Source organism: Artemia sp. Qi Xiang Cuo, chromosome 1 (assembly GCF_049724085.1).
Source record: "Artemia sp. Qi Xiang Cuo chromosome 1, ASM4972408v1, whole genome shotgun sequence".
Taxonomy (NCBI): domain Eukaryota; kingdom Metazoa; phylum Arthropoda; class Branchiopoda; order Anostraca; family Artemiidae; genus Artemia; species Artemia sp. Qi Xiang Cuo.
In genome coordinates this window covers 97,503,576-97,527,511 of record NC_142794.1, presented here as the reverse complement: position 1 = coordinate 97,527,511, position 23,936 = coordinate 97,503,576, and the positions used below count along the sequence as shown (strand labels likewise).

At 36.1% G+C, this 23,936-nt stretch overlaps 1 protein-coding gene across 3 annotated transcripts in view; it reads left to right on the top strand.

The window, feature by feature from the left end:
- roq (RING finger and CCCH-type zinc finger domain-containing protein roquin) overlaps positions 1-23,936 on the top strand; it is a 75,373-nt gene that overhangs the window by 9,872 nt on the left and 41,565 nt on the right. For all 3 annotated transcript variants that reach the window (XM_089088039.1, XM_089088026.1, XM_089088032.1), the window contains exons 2-5: positions 5,641-5,992; positions 11,075-11,389; positions 17,239-17,536; positions 23,335-23,667. In XM_089088039.1, coding sequence (XP_088944165.1) covers positions 5,831-5,992; positions 11,075-11,389; positions 17,239-17,536; positions 23,335-23,667 — 1,108 coding nt within the window. In that variant the 5' untranslated portion in view covers positions 5,641-5,830. The remainder of the gene's footprint in view (positions 1-5,640; positions 5,993-11,074; positions 11,390-17,238; positions 17,537-23,334; positions 23,668-23,936) is intronic.

Sequence of the window (23,936 nt, the reverse complement as noted above, 5' to 3'; positions counted from 1 at the left end):
AGCGTAAAGAGCGAGGCATTGACGAGGGGCGAACCCCCTCATATACGAAATAATTTCTGTTCGTTTTAAGTTTTAATTTTGCTCCTTACTTTCAGTTGAAAAAAATAGTTATTTTTTATTTAGTTAAGACAAGGCGGGCTCTGTTCTCCTAATTTGTGTCAAAGCTTCTTAAGATATAAGATGCCTTATGACTCTCATTGGACTAATTATGGCGAGTTTTAACCTAAATTTGTGCATTGAAATCAAGATCAAAAGTTTAAGGCAAATTGATGAATTGTTAATATTTGCAACATAAAATGCAGCGCTAGTAGAAATATAAGCCTATACAAGTTTTTATAACCACCCGGGGTGTGAGCGCATAATAAATTTTTTCTTGCATTTTGGAGACAGAAAAAAAGAAAAAGAAGAGAGTAGGCTAACTGAAACAAAAGCTAGAAAAGTGGTACTCGAAAAATGACCATTTAAAATAAAGTGTTTGTATCCATATTAATTCTTGAAATGAGCTCTGAATTTGTAAAGCAGAAAAAAAGGCATCTCGAATTTTATACTGCGCATTGTATAGTAAGTACATTGTTGTGTTTATGTTATTAAATAATAATAATAAAAAAAACAATTTTCTCTACTGAAAGCAAGGATCAATTTTAAAACTTACAATGAATAGAAGTTATTCCATATATAAGAGGGACTGTCCTCTCCTCAATACTTCGCTTTTTACGCTAAAGTTTTTAGTACTTTAAGAAAGCTTCTTATTCTAATTAAACAGACCTTGTGTTTCAGAAGACGTCCTTAAAGAATTAGGACGAAAAGCCAATCTTTAACATAAAGAGTGAGGGGTTGAGGAGGCGCCAGTTCCTCTTGTATATGGACTAATTTCTTTTGGTTTTCTGTTTTGATGTTGCTCCTTAATTTCAGTTGAAAAAAATTCTTCTTATTTGATTTCTGATGGGTTTTCAGACAATGCTGGGAAATCTGACCCCCTTTTGGACTCCCCCCCCACACGAAAAATTTCACTTTGGACAATTTTTACCGCATAAAATTTCCCCGCTTCCAAAAATTCCATCCGGACAAACTTCCTTGTTGAAAATACTCCCAGGAAAACTTATTGCTTACAATTTTCACCTGGAAGATTCTGCTTTGAAAAAAAAACTTTTTTGTTGAGTTCGTTTTTAAAATCATGCCTGAAATCTCTTCTCCCTCTGAAAAAATTTTTCCTGGAAAACCCGACCTCAAATGGAAAGTTTTTTTTGTGGAAAATCCCCCTCCCCCAGACAATTCTAACCCTGCAGAAAATTTCTCCTGGACAGCTCCCCAGAACTACCTTCATATATAAAACTGAGTTGCCAAAGAGAAAGTAACACAAATCAAACGAACTGCGTATATGAATTCTGGTAAATCCCCTATGTAATATTTTCCTGGAAAATTCATCATAAAACTTCCCTCCCAACGGAAAAATCTCCCCATTGAAAATTGGAGGGCTACATTTGAGAGAGTGAGGCTCTTTTTAAATTAATGATATTATGCAACTTTCAAAAGTAGTTGAAATAAATTGCTAATTCATAAAACCAGCATCTTTGATAAAATAACGTACATCTAATAAATACATACTGGCACCATTATTTTCTCATGAATATGTTCAACTTTGACTCTAAACGAAAATTGTAATATTGACAGTATTGATTGTGCGGCAGGGGGGGGGGGGGGCAAAATATACCTTTGACCCCCTTCCCCCCGGGAAAAAACCTATATCCGGCTTTCCTATTGAGATACTTGTAAATTAGTCTTTTATTTCCTGGAGTACTTATGGAACTTTCTGAACATAGAGGATCCTTTTTCTTATAGGTCGGTTTTATACTGTGCTTATACACCACCAAATGCATGTTGGACATAATCTAATGCCAAATAAGTTTTACTCAAAAAAATAAAACAATATAAATAATCTGGTTGAGCAAAAGAGAGGTATTAAGAAATAAAAGGAAGAAAAAAATACCATTTATGTAGATTGCGCTGTTCAAATTAGCGAAAGTGGTTGTTTCTATTGAACTAAACCAAAAGACGCTATGTGAATGCCGGTTATCAAAATTCTTTTACTGCAATATCTCAAGAACAGCTTTGGCTTTTTAGTTGAAACTTTCTTGGAATATTTAGGAGGATGATGAACTAAATGAAAAGACACTATGTATCCAGGTTATAAAAATGGCATATTTGTAATATCTCAGGAATGGCTAAAGGTGTTGAGTTGGAATTTTAAAGGAATGCAAAGGGGAATGTTCACGGGGATAATGAAACAATTTAAAAGACATTATGCACATCAAGCTTGTCAAAACGATATATGTGTAATATATTAGGAACGACTATGGGTATTGAATTGCAATTTTCGGGGGATGCTGAGGGCATGGGCGCCCATAAGCTGAATTCCAGGGGGGAGGCAAACTTCGTCGAATTGCTACTTTTAATGCTATATAATAAAAATCTCAGAACAAAAATATAAAAATAAGGCAGCATCATTCAGCCAGGGGGGCAAGAGCCCCCCCCTGCCCCCCCCCATATGGGCGCCCATGGCTGAGGGGAATTATAAACCAAATCGAAAGCATAATGTCCATCCAGGCTGTCAAAATGACGTGCTTGAAATATCTCAGGAACAGCTTAGGTTAGTAAGTTGAAACCTTCAAGTCATGATTAGGGGATGTTGAACGAACCAAAACGTAGTATGTGCTAATACCAATACTATTACTATTACTGCTACTATTACTGAGGCTAACGGTAAACGACCAATGTGGGGAATCAGTAATATCCTGAGAACAAAATGACATAATTGAGATGGAAAATTCAAAATTCAGGTTCTCTCTTTAAAAGATGAAAGTTATTGGAAGGCGACCAGCCCCCCTCCTGTGTATTTTTTCTATCCACCATTTTGTACAAAAAGTCTGAAATATCGGTTTTTTCCCAAAACTAAACAGTCTAGAAACTTAAGTGTATATACAGAACGGTCTCGGAATCATTGTAATAGATATGGATTACTGTATAGGCTAATTTGGCGGTTGATAATCTAGTCCAAAGTTTTGGGTGAAAGTGCTAATATTACGTGGACGAAAGATCGTGCTCGTTCATGAGGGTTCAAAATTCAACCTATAGTGCTAATACTACTAAAAACTCAATGCAGCAACAATCCGCCTGAAGCTAACTCCGCTGGGCACGCTCTTTCTGAATCCCAATCTATTAAAAGCCTCTTTACCCCTCCCAAGAAGTTCCATCGTCTTTTAGTTTCTTTCTTAAGATCTCTTTCCATCCCATTTGGATACGACCTGCTTTTTTTTTTTGACCCTAAATGGTTGAAAAGGATGATCTTTAGCAATCTCTCGTCCTTCTGGCAATCTGTCTGACTTTATCAAGAAGAGGTTGCTCAACCGAGAAAAGCTCTATAAAAACAAACGAAACCCAGCAGAACTATCCATTAATAAAGATTCCGTTCAATGTGTTGTTGTTTACCAGGCCGTATTTTCCTTGAGGGGCGCCGCTTTTCAAGGTCACCCTGCAGTTCCGTTGGCAGCTAAAGTTCTGACGAAGCAAACTTGTGAATGTTCTACCCTAATACCACTTTTAGGCTACATAAAGGGGGTGTCTTTCAATAATAGGGACGGAGGAAGGAGCTTATGACAGAGCAGAGACCCCAATCATCTCACAACAATGGAACATCTCCAACCTTTTATAGACAGCCTGTGTTGGTCAGGCCGTTTGTTAGCCATTGCATCGGTTGAGCTTCTTTACGCGTTTGTGGCGTTGGGAGTCCCTAGGATTCCTTGTTTAAAAATTAAAGAGCTACCAGAGAGAAATTATGTTTATTCACTGCAAATATATACATGTTTCATGAGACTATTCAAATTTGAGACCCACTGGTACATTTTCTTGCACTGGTCATTTTGGTACTATTTTGCTGTGCCTAGTTCTCCAGCAATGGCAATGCTAGTGTGTTCCATTTTGAAATTAGCTTTATACTGCATGACATTCACCATCGTTGTCAGGATAACAAGCGTGCAAGGGTAGAAGGTCTAGTTGAAGTAAGGGCACCTTTGCCCTCTTTAGTTTTAATGTATAGTCCATCTCTAAATTTCCTTATAACCAACTTGTGTTTAATATCATCCATAATTTACCAAGGTCGTATGCATTGTCATTGACTAGTATACTCTAAAGCTTAAAGGTAGCTCGGAGGTGTTAAATGCATTTTTCGCTAGAGGGGGAGTGGAATCTAACAATACTCAAAGAAACGGTGCATTTCGTTAAAAGTCCTTCAAAGAAATTTCTTAATATAGTTTAAATTTGGCAGAACTCATCCTCCTGTTTAACAAAAAACTACTTCCCAGTGTTTGGAAGTCGGGCCTGCCCTTGGGTCTATTAAAGGGTTTATTTAAGGGCACCTTTGCCAAGGTGAAAGGTCGAGCCCGTTCGTGAATACCCAAAGCCTCAGCTATTTTTCCCATTAAGCTTTGTTATTCATGTGCAACATTGCCAGACAACCTTTATTAAAAGTATATAGTTATTGTAAATTGTTGTGGTCAAAAGAAAAGTAGCCTGTCTTACAGGGACGGACTAGAGTTATGATGGTGGAAAGTCTAGAAAAAACAATAAATTCAATCAAAGTAATCTAAAAGACGCACAAATTTGAAATCACTTTATTCAGCTATGCATCATATTCTTGTATTCAATTTTTCAACTCGCAGATTTAGAATCAGGGAAAAAACACCATTTCAGACAATAGGTTTAGAATGCTAATTTCTTTCGTGTATAGAATTATAAAATTTTAAATAACTTTTGTTTTTTTGGGGGTGAGAATATTTGCGTACTATCGAAGCCGAGGGATGAATCAGAGATTTTTAACTTGAGAGATATTTTTTAATTTTAAGTTTTCCTGTACTTGAACGGTGTTTAATATCTCTCCTTTCTCTCTAAATCCCTGGGGTTTTATTGATGTCCAGTTTTTCTTACTCAATCAACATAATGTCCAATATTAATAAATGTGCTTGATTGATTTACTAGGGCGACTTCTTCGTAGAATTTATATCATGATGTCGTGAAAAAATTATCTTTAGGCTATGTCGTTGTTACTGCACATACATCTTATGCCCTGAGGAGAGAGGGGAGGGAGGCATAATAGAAAAAAAAAAACACTTTCGGTGTACTGTCCTCTGGTTCCTTCAGGGGGCTCTTTAAACAAACCTTAGCGAAAGAACACTCCTCACTTATTCCACCCAGGGTACGGTATAACTGTAAGAGACAGTTTATATAGAAAAAACTATATAACTACAACACTGAATAGTGTTCCGTTCAACTTACTGAATACGATCGTTCAAGATAATTCTTCCTTGAAACTTTCTACGTACTCATGGTACGTTCCGTTCTTAAAAATTATTCTCGAACACTTCCTTTCCTGTCAAATGTTGGATGTATGAATCTAATTATCCTCCTTTAAATACAGCTGAACTCCGTCCTTATTTTTTTTTTTTGCAGTTTAAAAGTCATAACAGATGATAACAAATTGTATTTGTTTAATATTATCTCAGCTTGTTATCATTGATGTCGATAATCATATACTATGCGCTTTTTTCATAGTTATAACGATTTATGATTGTTTTTCTTTTTTTGCAGATCTGGGATGGTGGTCACATAATTTGGGGTGGGAGGGAGGCCAACTGGCTTTATAAGACGCATTTTACAAGCCTCCCCCATCCCTGTGGACAAATTAGTACATGCCTTTAATGATTGTGAACTTAGTGAATTTTAAGTTTCTTCAGCGAGTATTAACTAGTGATCGTGAACGCTTGGTGACTGTTTCAAAATGCCAATACAAGCCCCGCAGTGGACTGACTTTTTGTCATGCCCTATTTGCCGCCATAGTTTTGATGGAATCCTGCGTTTCCCAATAAGTTTAGCCTGTGGCCATACTCTGTGCAGACAATGCCTTACTAAGCTACACAGAAAACAATGTCCTTTTGATCAGGTTTGTATTTTTACTTTTTGTTTCGCTCATAATTAATTTATGTTCGTCTTTAGATACATTGTCACAAAAAATTGGGAATGGTCCACACATTCGGATCAGAATCAAGGGAATTAGATTCATTTTTGAAAGGTTTCAGACTTTCAGGACGTGTAGTGAGGGCTTTATAAACCTCAATAGAGTCGGAGCATTTTACAGCTTGGTTATATTGATATGTCACAACTGAAACTGAGCCAACAAAGTTTGTTTTCTCAACTTGGCTTAAACTTTGTATATTCAGGTTATCAAAATCGCGTGTCTATAATATCTTGGTAATTGTTGGGCAAACCGAGCAGAAGCTTTCAGTTTTGGAAGAGGATCTCATGTCATTAATTTAAGCCGGCCTTGACGGGAAGGGGGAAGTAAAACCTCATGAGGTTGCACGTCTCAACGCTTCTATGATGTCCCAAAATCTGGATAGCGAAGCAAATAAAAGTAAAATACAATAGGCACCAATGCGTTTTATTACTTTACCTTTTGCTATTAGGTTAAACATTAATGTTATCTATCATTATTCCTGAATAAACTTTGAATTTGAGTGAATTTTTTTTTTTTTTTTTTACTAGGTAGTTTTCTTTACTTATGGTACAAAGGGGACCGGAGTTTGAAGGATTGAAGTATTTTACTAAGGACTTTGTCATAAGGATTTCATTGTTACACGACACAAACAGTCCTTTTTGTGTGCCAAATTATGACGTTGCTGTCAAAAAAAGTTTATAATGAGCACAGGTCTATAGATGTAAGTATTAGCTTTGAAATGAGCTCTCACAAAGCTTGTTGCGATGTTTCTGTCCCTTGCTAGTGCTGAACAAATAAATAAAATGAAAAGAGCCACATCAACGTTTAAAGTTCTTTTCTGAAATTTCCAAAAACTTGTCTCTTCATTATTTACAGTTCAGATTGACAAAAATAACAGTTGTCATATTGAAAATCAAGATTTTTTTTTATTGGGCTGTTTTTCTGAACTTTTTTTTTAGTTTAGATTAATAAGAGCGCTGGGAGGGGGGGGGGTGTATACAAGCGTAGGAGTTATAAACCTTCAGTTACTGATTTTCGACCATGGAGATTACCACGCCATTTTTTTTCGTTTCGTAGGCTTTCAACCCCATAAATGGCGCCAAAAGCGATGTTTTAGCAAGACTAATGTTGCTAAGGTGAAACTTTCAGGGATTGTTGAGGGGGGCGTTGAACTAAATCAAAACACAGGGAATCAAAAGGGCGCATCATTAATGTATTAGAAACGGCTTAGAGCGTTGAGTTGAAACTATCAGGGCATGTTGAGGGGATTTTTAACTAATAAACAGACACTATGTGCATACTGCTACTACTACTACTGCTAGTAGTTGTGCTACTACTGCCACTGCTACTATTACTCTACTACTATGACTAAGGCTAATAGTATTAAGGTGAAACTTCAGGGATTGTTGAAGGGAATGATAAAATAATAAAAACAAACTATGCTTTTGCTTGTTATCAAGAGAACGTATCAGTAATATATCAGAAACGGCTTAGAGCATTGGGTTGAAACTATCAGGGCATGTTGAGGGGGTGCTGGACTAATCAAAAAGGCACTATGAGAATACTACTACTGTTACTACCACTAATATTGTCACTGTTTTCACTGCTGATACTCCCACTTCTCCTACGACAGCAGCTGTTGCTACGACTTATACTTTTGCTAATGCTAAGGATATTAAGGAGAAGCTTTCAGAGAATGGTGAGGGCAGTGTCCATCTAAATCAAAACACTGTTTTTATGTAACTTGTCAAAAGAGTGTATTATCACTATCTCAGGCACAGCATAGGGTGTTAAGTTGAACCTTTCAGGGCTTTATAGGGGATATTGGATTAAATCAAAATACAGTATGTACATGCGGGTTATCAAAGAGGTCTATCAGCAGTATCCTAGAAGCGCCATGGGTTATTAAGTTAAAACTTTCAGGGCTCCATATATTACTACCACTTTTGCTTCTATTTCTACTACTACTACTGCTACTATTGAACCAATTCACAATAGTTTCAGTGCATCCATTTCTCAAAATAGCATAAAGGGGATATTTTAGGACTGAAATAGGGTATGTTTCTTATAAACTTCTAAACTTTATTTTATAGAAGTTTATGTTTCTATAAAACTAAACCAAAGGCACTATGCGCATGCTGGTTGTCAAAAGGACTTATCAGCATTATCTCATTAACAACTGAGGATATTAAGGTGAAGCTTTATGGGTTAGTTCTATTACTAATCACTCTACTACTGCTTTTGCTACTATTGAACTAAATAAAAAAGGATAACGTGCATCAATGCTGTCAGAATGGCATAGATACAATGTTTCAGAAACAGAATATGATATTTAGTTTTATTTTATAGGGAAAGTTGAGGGGGATGTAAAAGTAAATCAAATGGTGCTATTTGTATCCAGCTATTTGCATCAAAAGTGCGTATGTGCGATATCCCAGAAAGAGGCTATTACTTTGGAACTTTAGAGCGAATTTTTGGGCATGTTGAAATAAATCAAATGACACTATGTCCATCCAAGTTTGTCTCAAGGGCGTTTTTGCGATATCTTAAGAACGGATTAAGGTATTACATTAAAAATTTCAGGTCATGCATTGGGGGGGGGGGTAAATAAATATGAATGTTAAAAGGGCTTATCTGCGATATATCTGGAATGGTTAAGGACATTAAGGTTAAACTTTCTGGGGGTGTTTTTTAAAAAAAAAAAAAAATCAAAACGTACTATATGCATGAAAGGTTGTTAAAAGGGCGCTTCAACAACATCTCAGGAACGACTAAGGGTATTAAATTGAATCTTTTAGGGATATTGCAACTACTACTGCTGCCTCTACTGCTACATTTAATACTTTCGCTACTACTACTGCTACTATTGTGACTATGTACGTCTGTGACTGCTTGTGATTATGATTATTTCCGACTTTGACTCCAATTACTTGTGATATGTCATCGCGACTACGTGCGAATTTGACTGTAAATACTACTTTCGTCTGCAGCCACCTACGATTGCGACTGCAACTACTTGTGAGTGTGACTGTGAGTACTTGCCACAGTGGCTCTGAGTTCTTTTAACTGTGATTGCGACAACGTGTGATTTCGACTGCAGCTATTACATGTGACCGCAGCTACTTACGACTGCGACTACTTGCGAGTAATTGTTGTGAACACTTGTGACTGCTCCTTAGACTACTTAGAACTGCGGCTACATACTACTGTGGCTACTTGTAATGCAACTGGTTCTGCTACCACCGCTAATGCTAATACCACCACCGCTTACTACTACTACTTTTGCTATTATTGAAATAATCCAAAAAAGTTTAAATGCATACAGGTTGTCAAAATGGGACAGATGCAATATATCATGAACGGGTTAGGGTATTAATTTGAAACTCTCAGGAATTTTTGGAGAGGGGGGGGTATAAAACTAAATCAAAATAAACTATGTGTATCCGGATTGTCAAAAGGGCGTCTTTGGGATACCCCGTAAAAAAACTCAAGGTATTACGTTGGAACTTCAGTGTTTATGTTTAGGAGATATTAAGCTAAATCAAAAGACATTATGTGCATTCAATTTCGTCCCGATGGCATATCTGGGATATCTCAGGAATAGCTAATGGTATTAAGTTAAAATTGTAGTGGTATATTGTGTGGGAAATCGAACTAAATCAAAATGCACAATGTGCATCCAAGATTTTATAAAGTGGTATCTGTGATATCTAAATAAAGCTTGCATTAATTTGAAACTTTCAGCACTTGTGGAATGGGATAGTCGATTAATATTTGTCTATATTCAAGGTTGTAACATGATGGGCATTAGAATTCTGTCAGCCCCTAAGAGCCCCAATGATTATGCGGTTTTTAAGCCAATATATTGGAATATTCTTCCTATATATGGGCTACTATTCTTCCAATATATAGTATAACTAGTATTATTAGAAATTATTGCAAGATTTTTTCGACATTTAAATGATAAGTCAAAGTCCTGATTCTTGTAGAGAAAAACCGAACAGATTTAAAATGCCTTTTCTTATTCAACGAAAAAGACCATGTCAATTAAAAATGAATAGAAATCTATTTAAAAAACCTCTTCCACAAAAGAAGTTTAATTTACGTTAAAGTCAATATAAGCAGAAATAAAATCAAACAATTTTTCAAGCATAAAATTACCATAAATTGCTATAAAAAAAAATTAATGAAACCTAAAACAAACAGAAAGCACAATTAATAACCAAGGCAAACATAAAATCAGAAAAAACAAACACAAAGATGAATAGGGCTAACACCCCCTTTGCCTTCTACAGACCAGAACATAATTTGCAATTTACTGAAAATAAAATACGTCATAGACTTTTTTCTCTTTTATAACATCACTAAGTCCAAAATTATTAAGATTCTCAGGAACAAATATAATAAACTTTCAAACCACATTCATTTATTCTTTTCAGCAATCTTGGTTATGATGGTATTGTTTTTTTTTTCTTTTTTTTTTGATGTTATGAGAAATAAAAACATAACTCGAAGAAAAGACTCTTTTCAGTAAAGTACAAATTTTTTTCTGGTCTTTAAGAGCTCCTTCTTTTTCCATTGTTCGCGATAGCTCATGTTCCCAAGAACGAGTCCTTTTTGTTTTTGATGTTATGAGAAATAAAAACATAACTCGAAGTAAAGACTCTTTTCAGTAAAGTACAAATTTTTTTCTGGTCTTTAAGAGCTCCTTCTTTTCCATTGTTCACGATAGCTCATGTTCCCAAGAACGATAAGACAAACACGATTCACTATAACCAGTTTAGAATTCCTCAAAATAATGAAATATTTAGATATTGCCACTGACTTATTTCCCCTCGGAAAATTTTGTTCCCCTAATACGAAACGTCTATCATTCTTTTGACTACTAAAAAAATACTGATATCTGAAAAAGTAGCTTTGGCAAGTTTGGTACCATTAGATTATGACCATTAATATCTTTCATCAGAAACTATATTCGAAATATAAAGAAAAACTATATATGAAATATAAAATATATTTATATTTTAGACACTGCTAAGTGTTGAAGCTGAATTTTTGCCTGCAAATACAGCCTTGCTGCGTCTCATTGGTGTGACTTTGAATCAGTCTGAAACCGATTCTGAAGATAGCCGATCGGGTGTATTTGAATTGCTCAGCCCCAGCGAAGTGTCTAGCTATACTCAATGTCGACGGATGATCGAAAAGTTAGCAAGTTTTCTTAGACCTTTAAGTGGCGTGAGTGTATCTGCCCCGACTTTATCACGGCCAATGCAAAGGAAGCTCGTAACTCTCGTAACCTGTCAGATTGCTGAATTGGAAGGAAAATCTAGAGCATATCGAGCTGTAAGTTTTTCTGCTTTTCAGACTTTCTCCTCAATTCAATTTCTATCTACAATATTCTTGTAAGAAAGTAAATAAGTGAGTAAAATCAGAAACAGAAAAATGAAAAATTAATTTTATGCGAAACAATTTAAAGAAGAAACGGAGATTAAAAATACGTTTTTGCCTTCAAATACCACTTTTATGCTTTTTTTTGTCAATTTGATCAACGATTAAAACTCAGTTCCGAAGATAATAGTTCAGGTACTTGCATCTTCTCACCCTAAGAATTTAGCCCAAGACTGTAAAAACTTAACTGGTTTTGTAGGTTTTTCTTTTTCCGTGCTTATTTTTTTTTTCGACAGCTGCTTCATAATACCTAATACAAAGGGAGAGAGAGAGAAAAAGATAATCTAGATAATCTAGGGAAATTTTTGATAATATTAGATGTGGGGATATTATAATAACCGTAATAATCGTATTTAGAAATTGTATGGAATGGGAAATCAAATGGCAGACATTTTTTCTGGACCCTAACTTTATAATAGCTTTTCCGGCTGTGCCTTCGTTTTAGAACCTTTCTGTACACATGAAAATCCACTTGCATGTCATTTCCATACCTAAATCAGAAGGCAATCTAACGAGCTTGGGTTCATGTTGGTTTCTTAGCCTACTCTCCAGCATTGGGTATGGCTTTGCAAAAGTGCTTCCAACTGTGCGCTTTATCATTAGGACTAGCCGGGGTTTGGTTTAGTTTTGGGCCACCGCCAATACGGATTCTCTCAAAAGCTTTAGACGCTTGACTTACTAGTGGCCCAGCGCCAGGAGTGGATTAAACTTCCGGCAAATAGATACGACGTATGCTTTAGTCATTCGAAATTATTGGAGCATTCAACAGAGTATGGAATCTTGGTCTGCTGATGAATCTCATCTGAAATAGTTTCTGTCGACATTTTTTAAGTGACCAAGATATTTCTTTCGGATCTTTCAATGCGGGTTGTTCTTGACGGTTTCACCCCCGCAAATATCCCAATAAATGCCTGTGTACCCCAAGGTAGTATCTTGGGACTTTCGCTTTTCAGTGTCTGAATAAATGATATGTGAGACAACCTTGCAAGTGTATGACGTCACGTACGACATCACGACACACTTAGTCGTCCCAATAGAAGAAGTTCCAACCCATGTTTAACTAGCCCTATAGATGTATCTTTTGAGAATTGAAAAGCCGTCTGGCGGTAAAATCCAATCTGTTGAAACCAAAGGAGTTCTCGATCTCCCGATCGAAAGTGCCACGCCTACACTCCAGCTTCATCTCCACAAACGAAGCTATGAAGGGATTCGATAAGCATCCTCCTCTCATTGGAATCCACTACTCCACAGATTTCTTTTGGAAAACCTACCTTGATCGAGTGAGAATCTCTTGGCCAGGAAAGCTGGGGATCACTCCTCACTGCAATAACTTTCTACCGGCCTGTTCGATCATCCCGCTTTCCAAGTCTTAAATCAGACCCATCACCGAGTATGGATTCTTGCAGTATGCTTGTACTCCGAAAAGTTTTGGCATCGCTTCAAAAGATTGCGAATCTGGTGAATAGGAGAGGTTCCCTCGTTACCTATGATTCTCTGTTCTTTTTTAATGAAAGGTTTGATGTGGCGTCCATGATTTTTATACAAGTATGAGGATTTGATATTCAGAGACCAAACTTGTCACTGAATACTAGTTCTTCCCCAATGAAATTTGGCTACCTCTTTCTTATTAAATAGATCACAATTTATTTAATATCTAAATCATTATTCCAATTCTTCTACTATCCACAATGGAATAAATATCTCAAGGTACTTTCCTAAGCCCCCTCCTTTTTCTAAGTCATTATCAAAAGCCTGGCTAAGAACTTAATAACAGATAGAAATCTGTCGATGACCTTACGGTCGCTGACCGTAAACTTGGACATCAGATCAACCCCTTCTAAATCCATGGGAATGGATTTAGATTTCCTTTGTCAGCCCTCATCTGTAATCTACTTTTCCATTTTTGTACCCTGCCATCTTCAGGAATGGGTCAGAGATAAAGCCAAAAAAGAGGCCTTTGAACGATTTTTATAGAAGTTGAAGTTCCATTTTCTCTCATTTTAAAAGAAGCTAGCTTAGAAATGCTTGAATGGGGGAGAGGTATGTTATGTCTTGGTTTTTCTGAAAATGCGATGACAAACCCTTGCCAAAAACACATTTTTCCGAAAAAACAGTCCCCACCCGGATCCCGCCCTCCTTGGGCAGTTTCCAAGACTGTCTCTAGCTTGTCTTCCGTTCAAAGCTGTTTCATAAAATATGAAAAAATATTTGTCCCTTACATTGCAGAAAAAAGCAAAACGTCTCGCTAGTTTCCCTCTCCTTACTTGCGCTGCCCATGTTATGTATCCATTGCTAGGTTTTTTTCTCGCTTTTTTTTTTAATTGTCCGGTTAAATTTGTTTTACATCTATATTTACCGTTTTTCATTGATTTTTATTTGTTTTTATGTTTTTAAGATGTTATGGCCAATCTCAGTCTCAATAACGACTAATGAATGGATATTCGTTCTAGCAATTTTTTTTTACGATTCTTTTGGTAGTCTTTTAGTTTTTCTTCTTTTTATCCTTTAGTTTGCCCTGTTATATTTATTGACCTCGGAAGTTGAAATCGGCCCTTGGGGTTTGTGATAGTATTTTTTTAAATACATATCATTTATTATATCACGTTTATTCATCTTAGCCTAATAGGGGGCCCCACCTGCCTTCAGTGTGAGGCAAGTGACCCAATTCACAAGCTCAAACAGTTGCGCTAACAAAAAATTAATTGAATATTGGTTGACCAACAGAGGTCGGTCCAACTATCTTAAGGATGAGTCACCGAGAACGGAGTGCCTGAAGAACGGCTCCTTTGAACTTTGCACTTTGATTTGGAATGATGTTCCTGGGTACTTTTCCTCTGTTGACTTCATCAAAAGGTGATTCAAAAACTATTTAAAACCTTGTGAGGGAGTTGTTTTAAAAACTAACTGCAAATCAAATATTTAAAACAAAAACCTGGCGCCGTGAATTTAGGGATAGCCGCCTTATTAAATATTTGAATCTTTCGAATTTTTTGAATTTCGATTTCCTAAGAAATTAAGATTATTATTAACATCTGACAGTTAATTTTTTGGGGGATTAAAGTGAATATAAGAGGCAAATTTCCATTTGGATATTTAGTTCTGGTTCTGTCCTAAACTGAGATGTAATAGATGTAAACTACAAAAGGTAATGGATGTGACCAACGGAACAATTACCGTAACGTGCTTCGCTATTGTATTTGGTGCTGGATTTTGCTGCAAAAGAATAATAAATATTCAAATAAAAATAAAGTTGTTTGGGTTAGACCAGTTGCCAAGGCTGACAACGTTTGATGGAGAGAAAGTAGCTGCCATTATCTAATGAACGAAGTACTTTTATTCGTGTGACAGTGAAAATATATTTCAATACTTAAGAGGGATTACTTATCAATGTGGATTCTTCTTTGGGTTTATAAGACCAAAACTTAAAAGTAGTCAAATAAGGGGAGTTATATCAGTGAAAGAAAAAGTAGCCTTAACTTTACGATATTTAGTAGAAGGTAGCTCTATGAAGAGTGGCTTGTTAGCTTTTAGGCTGGTATTTTCTACTATCATACAGACAATTAGAGACGCATGCATACGTACTTGAACCCTTGTATATTCAGTAAACTATTAAGAACTTGCTGCAAAGGTTCCTTGGGAAATTGGAACTTCCCAAGTTGTGTGGGATCGGTTGATAGGAAACACGTAAGAGGTACCTGGTGGAATGGATCTGAATATTCTAATAAAAAACAATATTTCTCTATAGTGATACTTGTATTTTCTGAACCAGATTATTAATTTCTTTTGATGACACTGGGACTCCTGATACTATCCTTCCTGGACTCCAAAATATCAACTTACACTATGTATTCGTTGGGGATTATGCAACCTTGTCCCTAACCGTAAATGGTTAAAATATGTGCTTTTTTTTCTGGTAGACACTTTTACTTCTCCGAAAAATGGTTCAGTTGCCGTGTATTTCGTGCCAGGAGAACCGTTGAAAATACTTCTGTTATTTGTGCTTTACAGTTGAGGATTTTCAGAAGACCCGCGATTGCACATATTGTCACTAGCAGGCTTAATGTAAAAGAAAAACTTGTTTGCACAATTATTTAAGCTCGTATGAAACAATTCTTCCTCAAAGGTGGTAGCCTCTTCGAGGTTCTCACTGAGTAGCTGGACATAAGTGCAGAGATGAATGGAGTTCGGAGGGAAATCTGATTAACATCAGACGAATGGTTTCTTTTAATGCAGCTTCTCAGTCTGTTAGATTCAATCGATCAGTCAACTTATTCAACCTTGGTTGAATAATTTGTATTATCCTCATTACTTTTACTTTTATTGTGTAGGTTTTTGAGAGCCTCTAGTGCTTGTAATATTGAGCCTGTGATGTTCTTTTCTATTGCTTCCGTTTTAGGTGTTGCATTTGCAGCTAGTTCTTGGAAGTTTTCGGCGATTCAGGTACAATTCATTGATAGGTGCTTACAAATAACCCAATGGATTGAAGAGGGAGATTGTGGGTTAATATTACAGAAAGCAACAAAACTTTTCCCCAATTTTGAAGGGGCACGTCCCTCCGATCGCTTTTGAAAAATAGAAAGGTAACTAGAGCTTTCAAATCAAATGAACCACATCTGAAGTTTATACGACCTCCCCTTACATACATACCTTATATGCCCTCTGGGCATAACTTAAAACACTTGCCCCCTCAAGAGGTGGGATTATTTTGCAGGATCTATTATGCAGCCTCAGGGGGTGGGGGTGGCGAGTGAAACTGTCCTAAGTGTCAATCCAGGTTATTTACCACATAACAGAGAAAATCATTGTTAGCACTGCTAAATAAAAAGCGTAGTGGGCACAATTTATTATTTATTTTTTTGATTTTTTTTTACCAAGGCACTACGTATGGAAGGCTGTGTCGTAGAAACATCGGAAGGGATATGAGAAATCTCCCTTCCGATTCATTCGATGAGAAATTGAAAGTTTTAGCGTCCTTTTTAAGAGTCAAAAGTGATTGGAGGGCAAGCAGCTGCGTGTTGAGGGAGATATTAGAAAAAAAAACAATAGGTACTGTGTGCATACTGCTATTAATCCTAATATTACTATAAGTATTGCTACTACTGTAGCTAGGGGTACTAAGGTTAAGCTTTCAGGGAGTATTTAGGGGGGGGGGGCGAGTGGGCTAATCTAAATCAAAACACGCTTTGGTATTGGCTGAATTTCAATATTAGTTAAATCTTGATGTGAATGGAGAAATTTACATTGGGGAAATTTTCTTTGCAAATTCAATGCAAGAAAAATTTTATTTTTCTGTTAAAATGCTTTCTTTTATTCAGAATAAAAAAATTTGGATAAAAATCATTTATCAATACGTTTTATATTTGTAATCACTTGGAAACAGGGCCGCAACTGAATCATCCGAGTATACTACAGCATTATCACAGAACTGCACCGTCAGTACCAAAACATTCAAAATCGTATTTTAATTTATATCCATTCTTTAATTTTCAATTATCGTTTTAATCTATATCTTATTTAAGTATAAAATGATACCTATAAACGAACTTCAAAAATACTTTTTGGGGGCTCGACCAATAGTCCGCGTAGCGCAGTTACCCATCTCCTGATTCTCTGCCTTCGGCTGGATGTCCTATGTGTGGTTGGGGGCAAATCATCCGAAGCTTCCTGTGTTTTTCTACCAGATAGATGTTTTTTAAAGATGATAATTGTGCTTATAATAAATTTAATTTTTTAATATCTTTAAGGTGCGATCACTCGGAGATAGGACTGTAACAGAGCTCCTGCTTCAACACCAGAATCCACAACAACTATCAACAAATTTGTGGGCTGCAGTTAGAGCCCGGGGTTGTCAGTTCTTAGGTCCAGCTATGCAAGAAGAGGTTTTGAAATTGGTGCTTTTGGCTCTTGACGAAGGTTCATCCCTATCGCGAAAGACTCTAGTCCTTTTTGTTGTCCAAAGATTAGAACCCCATTTCCCTCATGCATCCAAAACGTCAATTGGTCATGTTGTTCAGTTGCTGTATAGAGCTTCCTGTTTCAAAGGTATTTTCTTCATTCAATTATTTAGGCCAATGGGGGAGGGGGTATTTTTTTCAAAATTTTGCAAAATTCAAAACTTACATTGGTGTTGTTCCCAAATAGAGTTATGGACCTTCGGTTTTTTTTACCTATTAGGTTGATTTCGATTCATTTTAAGATAGTGGTAATTATCCAGCTCTAAATGGGTACCTGTAGAAATCTGGGGAAGTTAAACATGAAGGGGGTTTGCGAAAGTACAGGATGGCTGGCCCCCGTCCCCCCATTACACTTCCCGGCTGAAGAGCCTTAAACAACAACATCAATATTGTTTTAAATCTTATCGTTCATTAACTTGGTTTAACAGGAAAGGATTCGTCCCTTAATAAAATATGAATTGTTTGCGTATTCTCTTTAGTTAACGTAACATCTTTCCTTAATAAAATGTAGAAAGTGAAAAATAAATCGGAATGGAGGTTTCTTAATAAACCAGGCCTTGTGTATTTCAACTTTCTGAGAAGGAATATCAGCATTAAAATTGCCATAGGATTCAGTTTCGTCTAAAATGCACCTAAAAGAAAATTTTCACCGAAAAGGGCCCAAAAATTTACCTTTCTTCAAAAATGTTTGTGTGTTATTTCATGCCTTATTTTACTTGTCGAATTACATACATTTTAAGTATGAAAAGGTTACATCTTAAAATTCATGTAGCCAAAGCTCTCTAAGCAACGCAAAACGGAGCTAAAAGTGCAGTTTATTGAAAAAGAAACTAAAAAGAAAACAGGAAACATGTTTGACAATCCAATTTGCACGTGGTCTTTATGACACCAAGCAGCCGTTTTGGTGCGGATTTCGCATCTCTCATGACAGGCACGAGCACACCATCTTGAAACTACCGAGCCTAAGAGGTAAAGTCCAAACTGCAAGGATTTTTATCCCCCTCAGTTTTCTGAAAAAAAGGCTTGATAGAATTAGTCTCAAGCAGCTGAGGATGTGGTTGGAAGAGTGTCAGGGCTGGCAAATGATATTGACGTTAATAGTTTGCTGACGAATAGCATTTGTCCTAGGGAAAGTAACGTTTCGCTTCTTTCAGCCTTAAGAAGGCTGAGCAGTGACTACTCTTCAGATTCAACGAGTTAACATTTTAACCCTGTGTTTTGACTGAAAATTTAAGTAGCCTCGGGAAAATGTTTGTTGCGTGTTTCAAGCATGAGCCTTATCGGCTAAATGAAGCCGTGCAGTCTTGATGTAGTGTCACAACCAAAGAAAGCACGCAAGAACAGATGTCAGTTGCAGCGTCATCGAGGCTTTGCTTAACTTAGAATACTAAAATGGTTCGCAATGGACTTGCTTTCAGCTTGTGGAGACTGCCATTGTTTAGTTTCGAATGATACAACAGTCGAACCGACTTCTCTGAATCACAACCGTCAAACAGAACTTTTGTCGTAGTCGTAATAAAATAGCTATCTCAATAATAAGAAAGTTATCATCAACGGTCGCATGATGTTCATTAATTCTCTTCTCTTCAGGTCGCAGCGCAGTAAGCAAGATACACTTCTGCTTGTTTGGTTTGTCTGTGAGAAATTTTTTCTGCTTAATCGAAAGCGGTATAGAACGTGTTCAGTGGACCTCTATTTTGAAATACAGCGTCAAGTAAGCCAGATAGTTTTCATAGGTATCCCCATAAGATAGCTTCACTTGCCATGGTATCCTGTGCAGCAACCACCTTCCATCAATAATGTAGTGGTGAGAAGGGCTGGGGGGACACTGGGTTAAAACTCGAATACCCCTTATGGAGCAAGTTTGCCTAAGATGTCTTGTCAGGACTTCAAATAACCAAACACTAATGATCGTCTTTTTTAAATGCATTATGTTTTTCTAATGCGTATGTTTCCTTAGCATAATCTCCAACTAAAAAAAATTTTGTTTTGATATTTGGCCTAATTTGCGCTGGCTAAGAAGTATTGACTACGTGGGCTTAAGGTCATAGGGTCTTTTGTGCCTAAATTTTGTGCAATTCAGGAGGTAAGATAAGGCATAAAAGGTCATTCCAAAATATTTTGAAGAAAAGTAATTTTTCAATAAAATATCGCTTGCTTTTTGAATGTAATGTTTTTTTGGCAAAACCAAAGTTTAAAGAAATTCTAAAGCTGATATTTGTCATCAGCAGGTCAAAAGATTCATTAAAATCTCCCCCCCCACCCTCAAAAAAAATCTTTAAGGTTTAAGTTTGGTCTTTAAGTATGAAAAAGTTGTCTTATGTTGAAACATTAAAAAGAACCAAATCTATTGCTTTGCTGATTTTGCAAGTTTCATGTAGAACACTGTCTCAAATAAACCTATTTGTAATTTTTTCTAATATCTATCGGATTCTAAAAAATAGTCCTTTATTGTTGACACAAAAACAACTCCTAAAAACAGGATGTTCTCTTAGGAGTAGAAAAATCCATGACTAGCCTGCACAAAAAAAAACTAATATATAAGTATCAAAATGCATGGTTTCCAACCAATTTTGGAACTTGTCCCACTAAATATTTCTAAAATCTTCATAACCTCTCGTGGTATTTAAAGTTTGTTTTTCAAAATTTTGTTGTTTTTTAAATAAAATTTTGTTTAAAATTTTATGTATGTTCACTTGAAGGAAGCTTAAAATGCGATTAACTTGGTATCCCTTTACGGGTCGTCCCCCTAGGCATATTTTATATTGATGAAAAGTATTGTCAAAATACAATACCTTTTATATAGTGTATAACGTTATTCTAATTCTATAATGTTTTTTTTTTTATTTTTTAAGTGCACATGCATGTAACGTAATTCGTATGAACAATGTTGTTTTAAAACTTAGGGCACTAAAGCACAGTCAGCTGATGAGTGCATCTCCTGCCCAAGTCCCACCAAATTGGGGTGCATGCCCCACCGGTGGGGCATGCGCCCCACGTTGGGAATCACGACTCTAAATAGTCTATCTGCGACAATGAAATTAATATTTTTTAGTATACAACTATAATTCTCTAAAAACCTTAAGCAAGCTTATTTTCGAATAGAGTGTTGGTTCCTAAATTCTATTGATATTAGAAAGTATCACGAGTCAGTTTATTTGAACAATTTGTTTTTAGGTATATCTTGCATAATCTGCCAGCTAATAATTTTTGTTCGTTTCGAATTTCAACTTCGTTCTTTACTTCCACAAGAAAAACTTTATATAAAAGAAAAATCAATTACTCTCATTTTTTTTTTATTACTCTAATTAACTTTACAAATGAACTTGGGCAATGAAACTAGGAATTTCAACATGATTTTTTTTTTTACGGCATTAAATATAGGTTTTGCTTTCGAAACCCTTTAAATGTTCCCATAAATTATGTGCAATTTCTGTAAATAAAGAGTCCGACGAATATGTCATTAGAACTATTTTTTACATCTTTAAAATTTTTGCATCATATATGTGCAACTTTGCACGTGTCTCTGGGGTATGGCATTATCGCTATCTTTTAACATTAGCTCATACAAAATTAAGTTGTTCTCGTAAAATGAATATAAATAAATGCCTTTTTATCCTTAGGTTGTTTTCCAAAGCACATTTTTAGTTTCACTTACCAAGGTAGGAGAAGAAGACAGGAGGAGGGGGGGGTTGATGTTCCAGTTAAATTTTTAGCCATGAAGTTTATAATAGTACTCTTCTTACTATTCTGAGCCTTTTCACTCCAGAAAAGGCCCAAAAACGCCATATGGCAGGATAGCATTTTAGGAAAAAGCATTTAGGATAGCATTTTAGGCAAAATATTGGTTTTTACTTACATTTATTTACCAAGATTGCAAGTTACTTTGTTTGCAAGTTACTTTGATCGCTCATTTCATATAAATATAGCGCAGTCACCTGTAGTCATGCGTCTTAAAACTGCATCCATTCATGGTAAGATTTTCACCCTTCTAGGGTTTCTAATTCCGAATAATAGTAACAGATAACAGTGGAATTTTTCTTTCCAAGTTGGGTGGTTTAAGGTCTTCTAGTTGGGTTCCTAAACCATAAAAGATCTTGGTTCTTTTGGAATTAGCACTCCCTGGTATTTTGGACCTACTTGAGATTATGTGACAAAATTGCAGAAAACCAACGTACTGTGCTTTGTCAAGATCTGGGACTCAAAGCCTTCTGTTTATGGTTTCAGACCATGGAAAATCATTTGGCTATATTAGAATTTCCCTTTTGCAGGAATTGACGTTTGATGGCACAAAATACAATAAAACGTTACTTTGCTAAAGAACGGTCTCTTTTTCTGCTTGAGAAGGGATCCATATTTTGAGAATAGATATGGCTTTTTCCCTCCAGATGATTCCTTTCCCAACATTCTGCAACGACTGGTTTGATACGATCACTGATGGGAAAAAGGGGATAAAAAAAGGGAGACGTATTTGTGCTTTGCATGTCAAAAAAATTTTTCGCTTATTTTTAAGTAGAAGGAGGGGCCGTAATTCTCCTGTATAGGGTTTTTGACCAGAATGATTCTAATGAAGTACTTTTTTCGACCAGGGGACTTCTAGGGTCTTCTTCGAAATTTCTGTAATTGGATTTTGCTGTGAATTTCTTGTTACTTTGGGCCGGGGCTCGCTCTTTACTAATTTCTAGCAATCACAGTAAACATGTCGGTTGGGTATTTCGCGGTTTTAGGTTTTAGTGTACTTTAGTATATTATTTGCCAGCTTTTTGTGAACATTTTGGTGTAAAAATCATTTTGTTGTAATTTTTTGCCCTCTTTAACCATTTTTCTCACGTAGGATGAATAGCCTAAAATAGTTCTGTTGAAGCAGGTTCGTCTCTACCATTCAGATTTTTTAGAACTAGGAATCATAAGCCTTCGTTTTTGTCTCATACGATTCATTTGAGTTGTTCCTAAGCAATTTGAGTCTGAATTACACGATCCATTTGAAGCATATTGTGATTTGAAGGCAGGATTGCCATTTGGTGAAAAGAAAATCACTAGATTTTAGTGATTTAGGGTTGATTTAGTGATTTTCTTCTGTAATCCAGTGATTTACGTGCTGATTTAATGATTTTTTTTTTTGTTTAGGCAATATAAAAAAATCAGTAGAAATAGTGATGAATCACTAGGAGTGGCAACCCAGTTTGAAGGTAGTGTGAATTTTGTGATTTTTATGAATATCACATTAAACGTCTGGCCATTTCCTGAATTTCATAGACGTATAAGTCTTGTAGAAGTCTTTAAGCTTCATATAGGATACCCCTCTTTATATTGATTAACTCTTATGGCCTAATTCGTAAATATTTTTGAGGGTATTTAAGAAAGTCATTAAAGGCTTGGACTATAAAGCTCATAGTTTTCTTGGTATATTTTCAGTGTAAAATTTGCGGATTTAAATTTTATAGAGATTAGATGAAGTTTGAATAGTTGGTTATAAGAAATTGTGTTCTAAGCCTATTCTATATGTGTGACATGACTGACGTCCGAAAAGCTCCATTCTTGTGGATTTTTTTTTTTCCAACTTTCGGTAAGAAGTGCTCCAGATAAATATGGAGTGAGAAGAGAAATTTGTCTCCTAGCATAGTATATTATCATTTCGTGTGGTGTATTTGGACTTGATATGCAATTTTTCTCTTAAGAACTGCGGTGGCATCAATTGGGGGGGGGGTGGATATACTTTTCTCCCTAGATTTGAAAAATACGTATTGTAGTATTTTCAATGAAAAATGACTTTTTGTATTTTTAATGAAAAATAATGTCAAGAATCCCCTTCCCCTACCACCCTAGATTTTTCATTTACGAAAAAGGCAAGTCTAAATTTTTATGTGTGATCTTTTTTTAACATAGTTTCGAAGCGGGAAGGCGATTCTTCTTTAATGCAGCTAAAAGACGAATTTCGAACTTACGACGCTCTAAGAAGAGAACATGATGCCCAAATAGTTCAAATTGCTATGGAGGCTGGACTTAGAATTGCTCCTGATCAGTGGTCATCCCTTCTATATGGTGATTCATGTCATAAATCGCACATGCAAAGTATTATCGATAAGCTGCAGACGCCAGCTGCATTCTCTCAAGCCGTTCAAGAACTAGTCATAGCTTTGCAAAGGACTGGCGACCCTGGAGACTTGACACGCTTAAGACCTGCCCTAGAGCTGTTGGCTAGTATTGATCCTAGTCCAGGTAAGCTATTTTATTTTTACCATTTAGTTATTTCTTTTTAGTAATAAAAATAATTCTGTTCCTTTTCTTAAAACCTCCGACTAGTTGGTTTTTGTCCTAGTTCAGTTGTTATATTTATTTTTATGAATTTGTCTATTCGTTTAAGACTGGCTTCGGTGCTTTTGGCTAGTATTACGGCTAATCCTTCTATAACGTTTTCTTTTTATTTAAGACTGGCTCCAAAGCATCTGCCTAGTGCTGGCCCTAGACCTGGTATAATATTTTTTTTA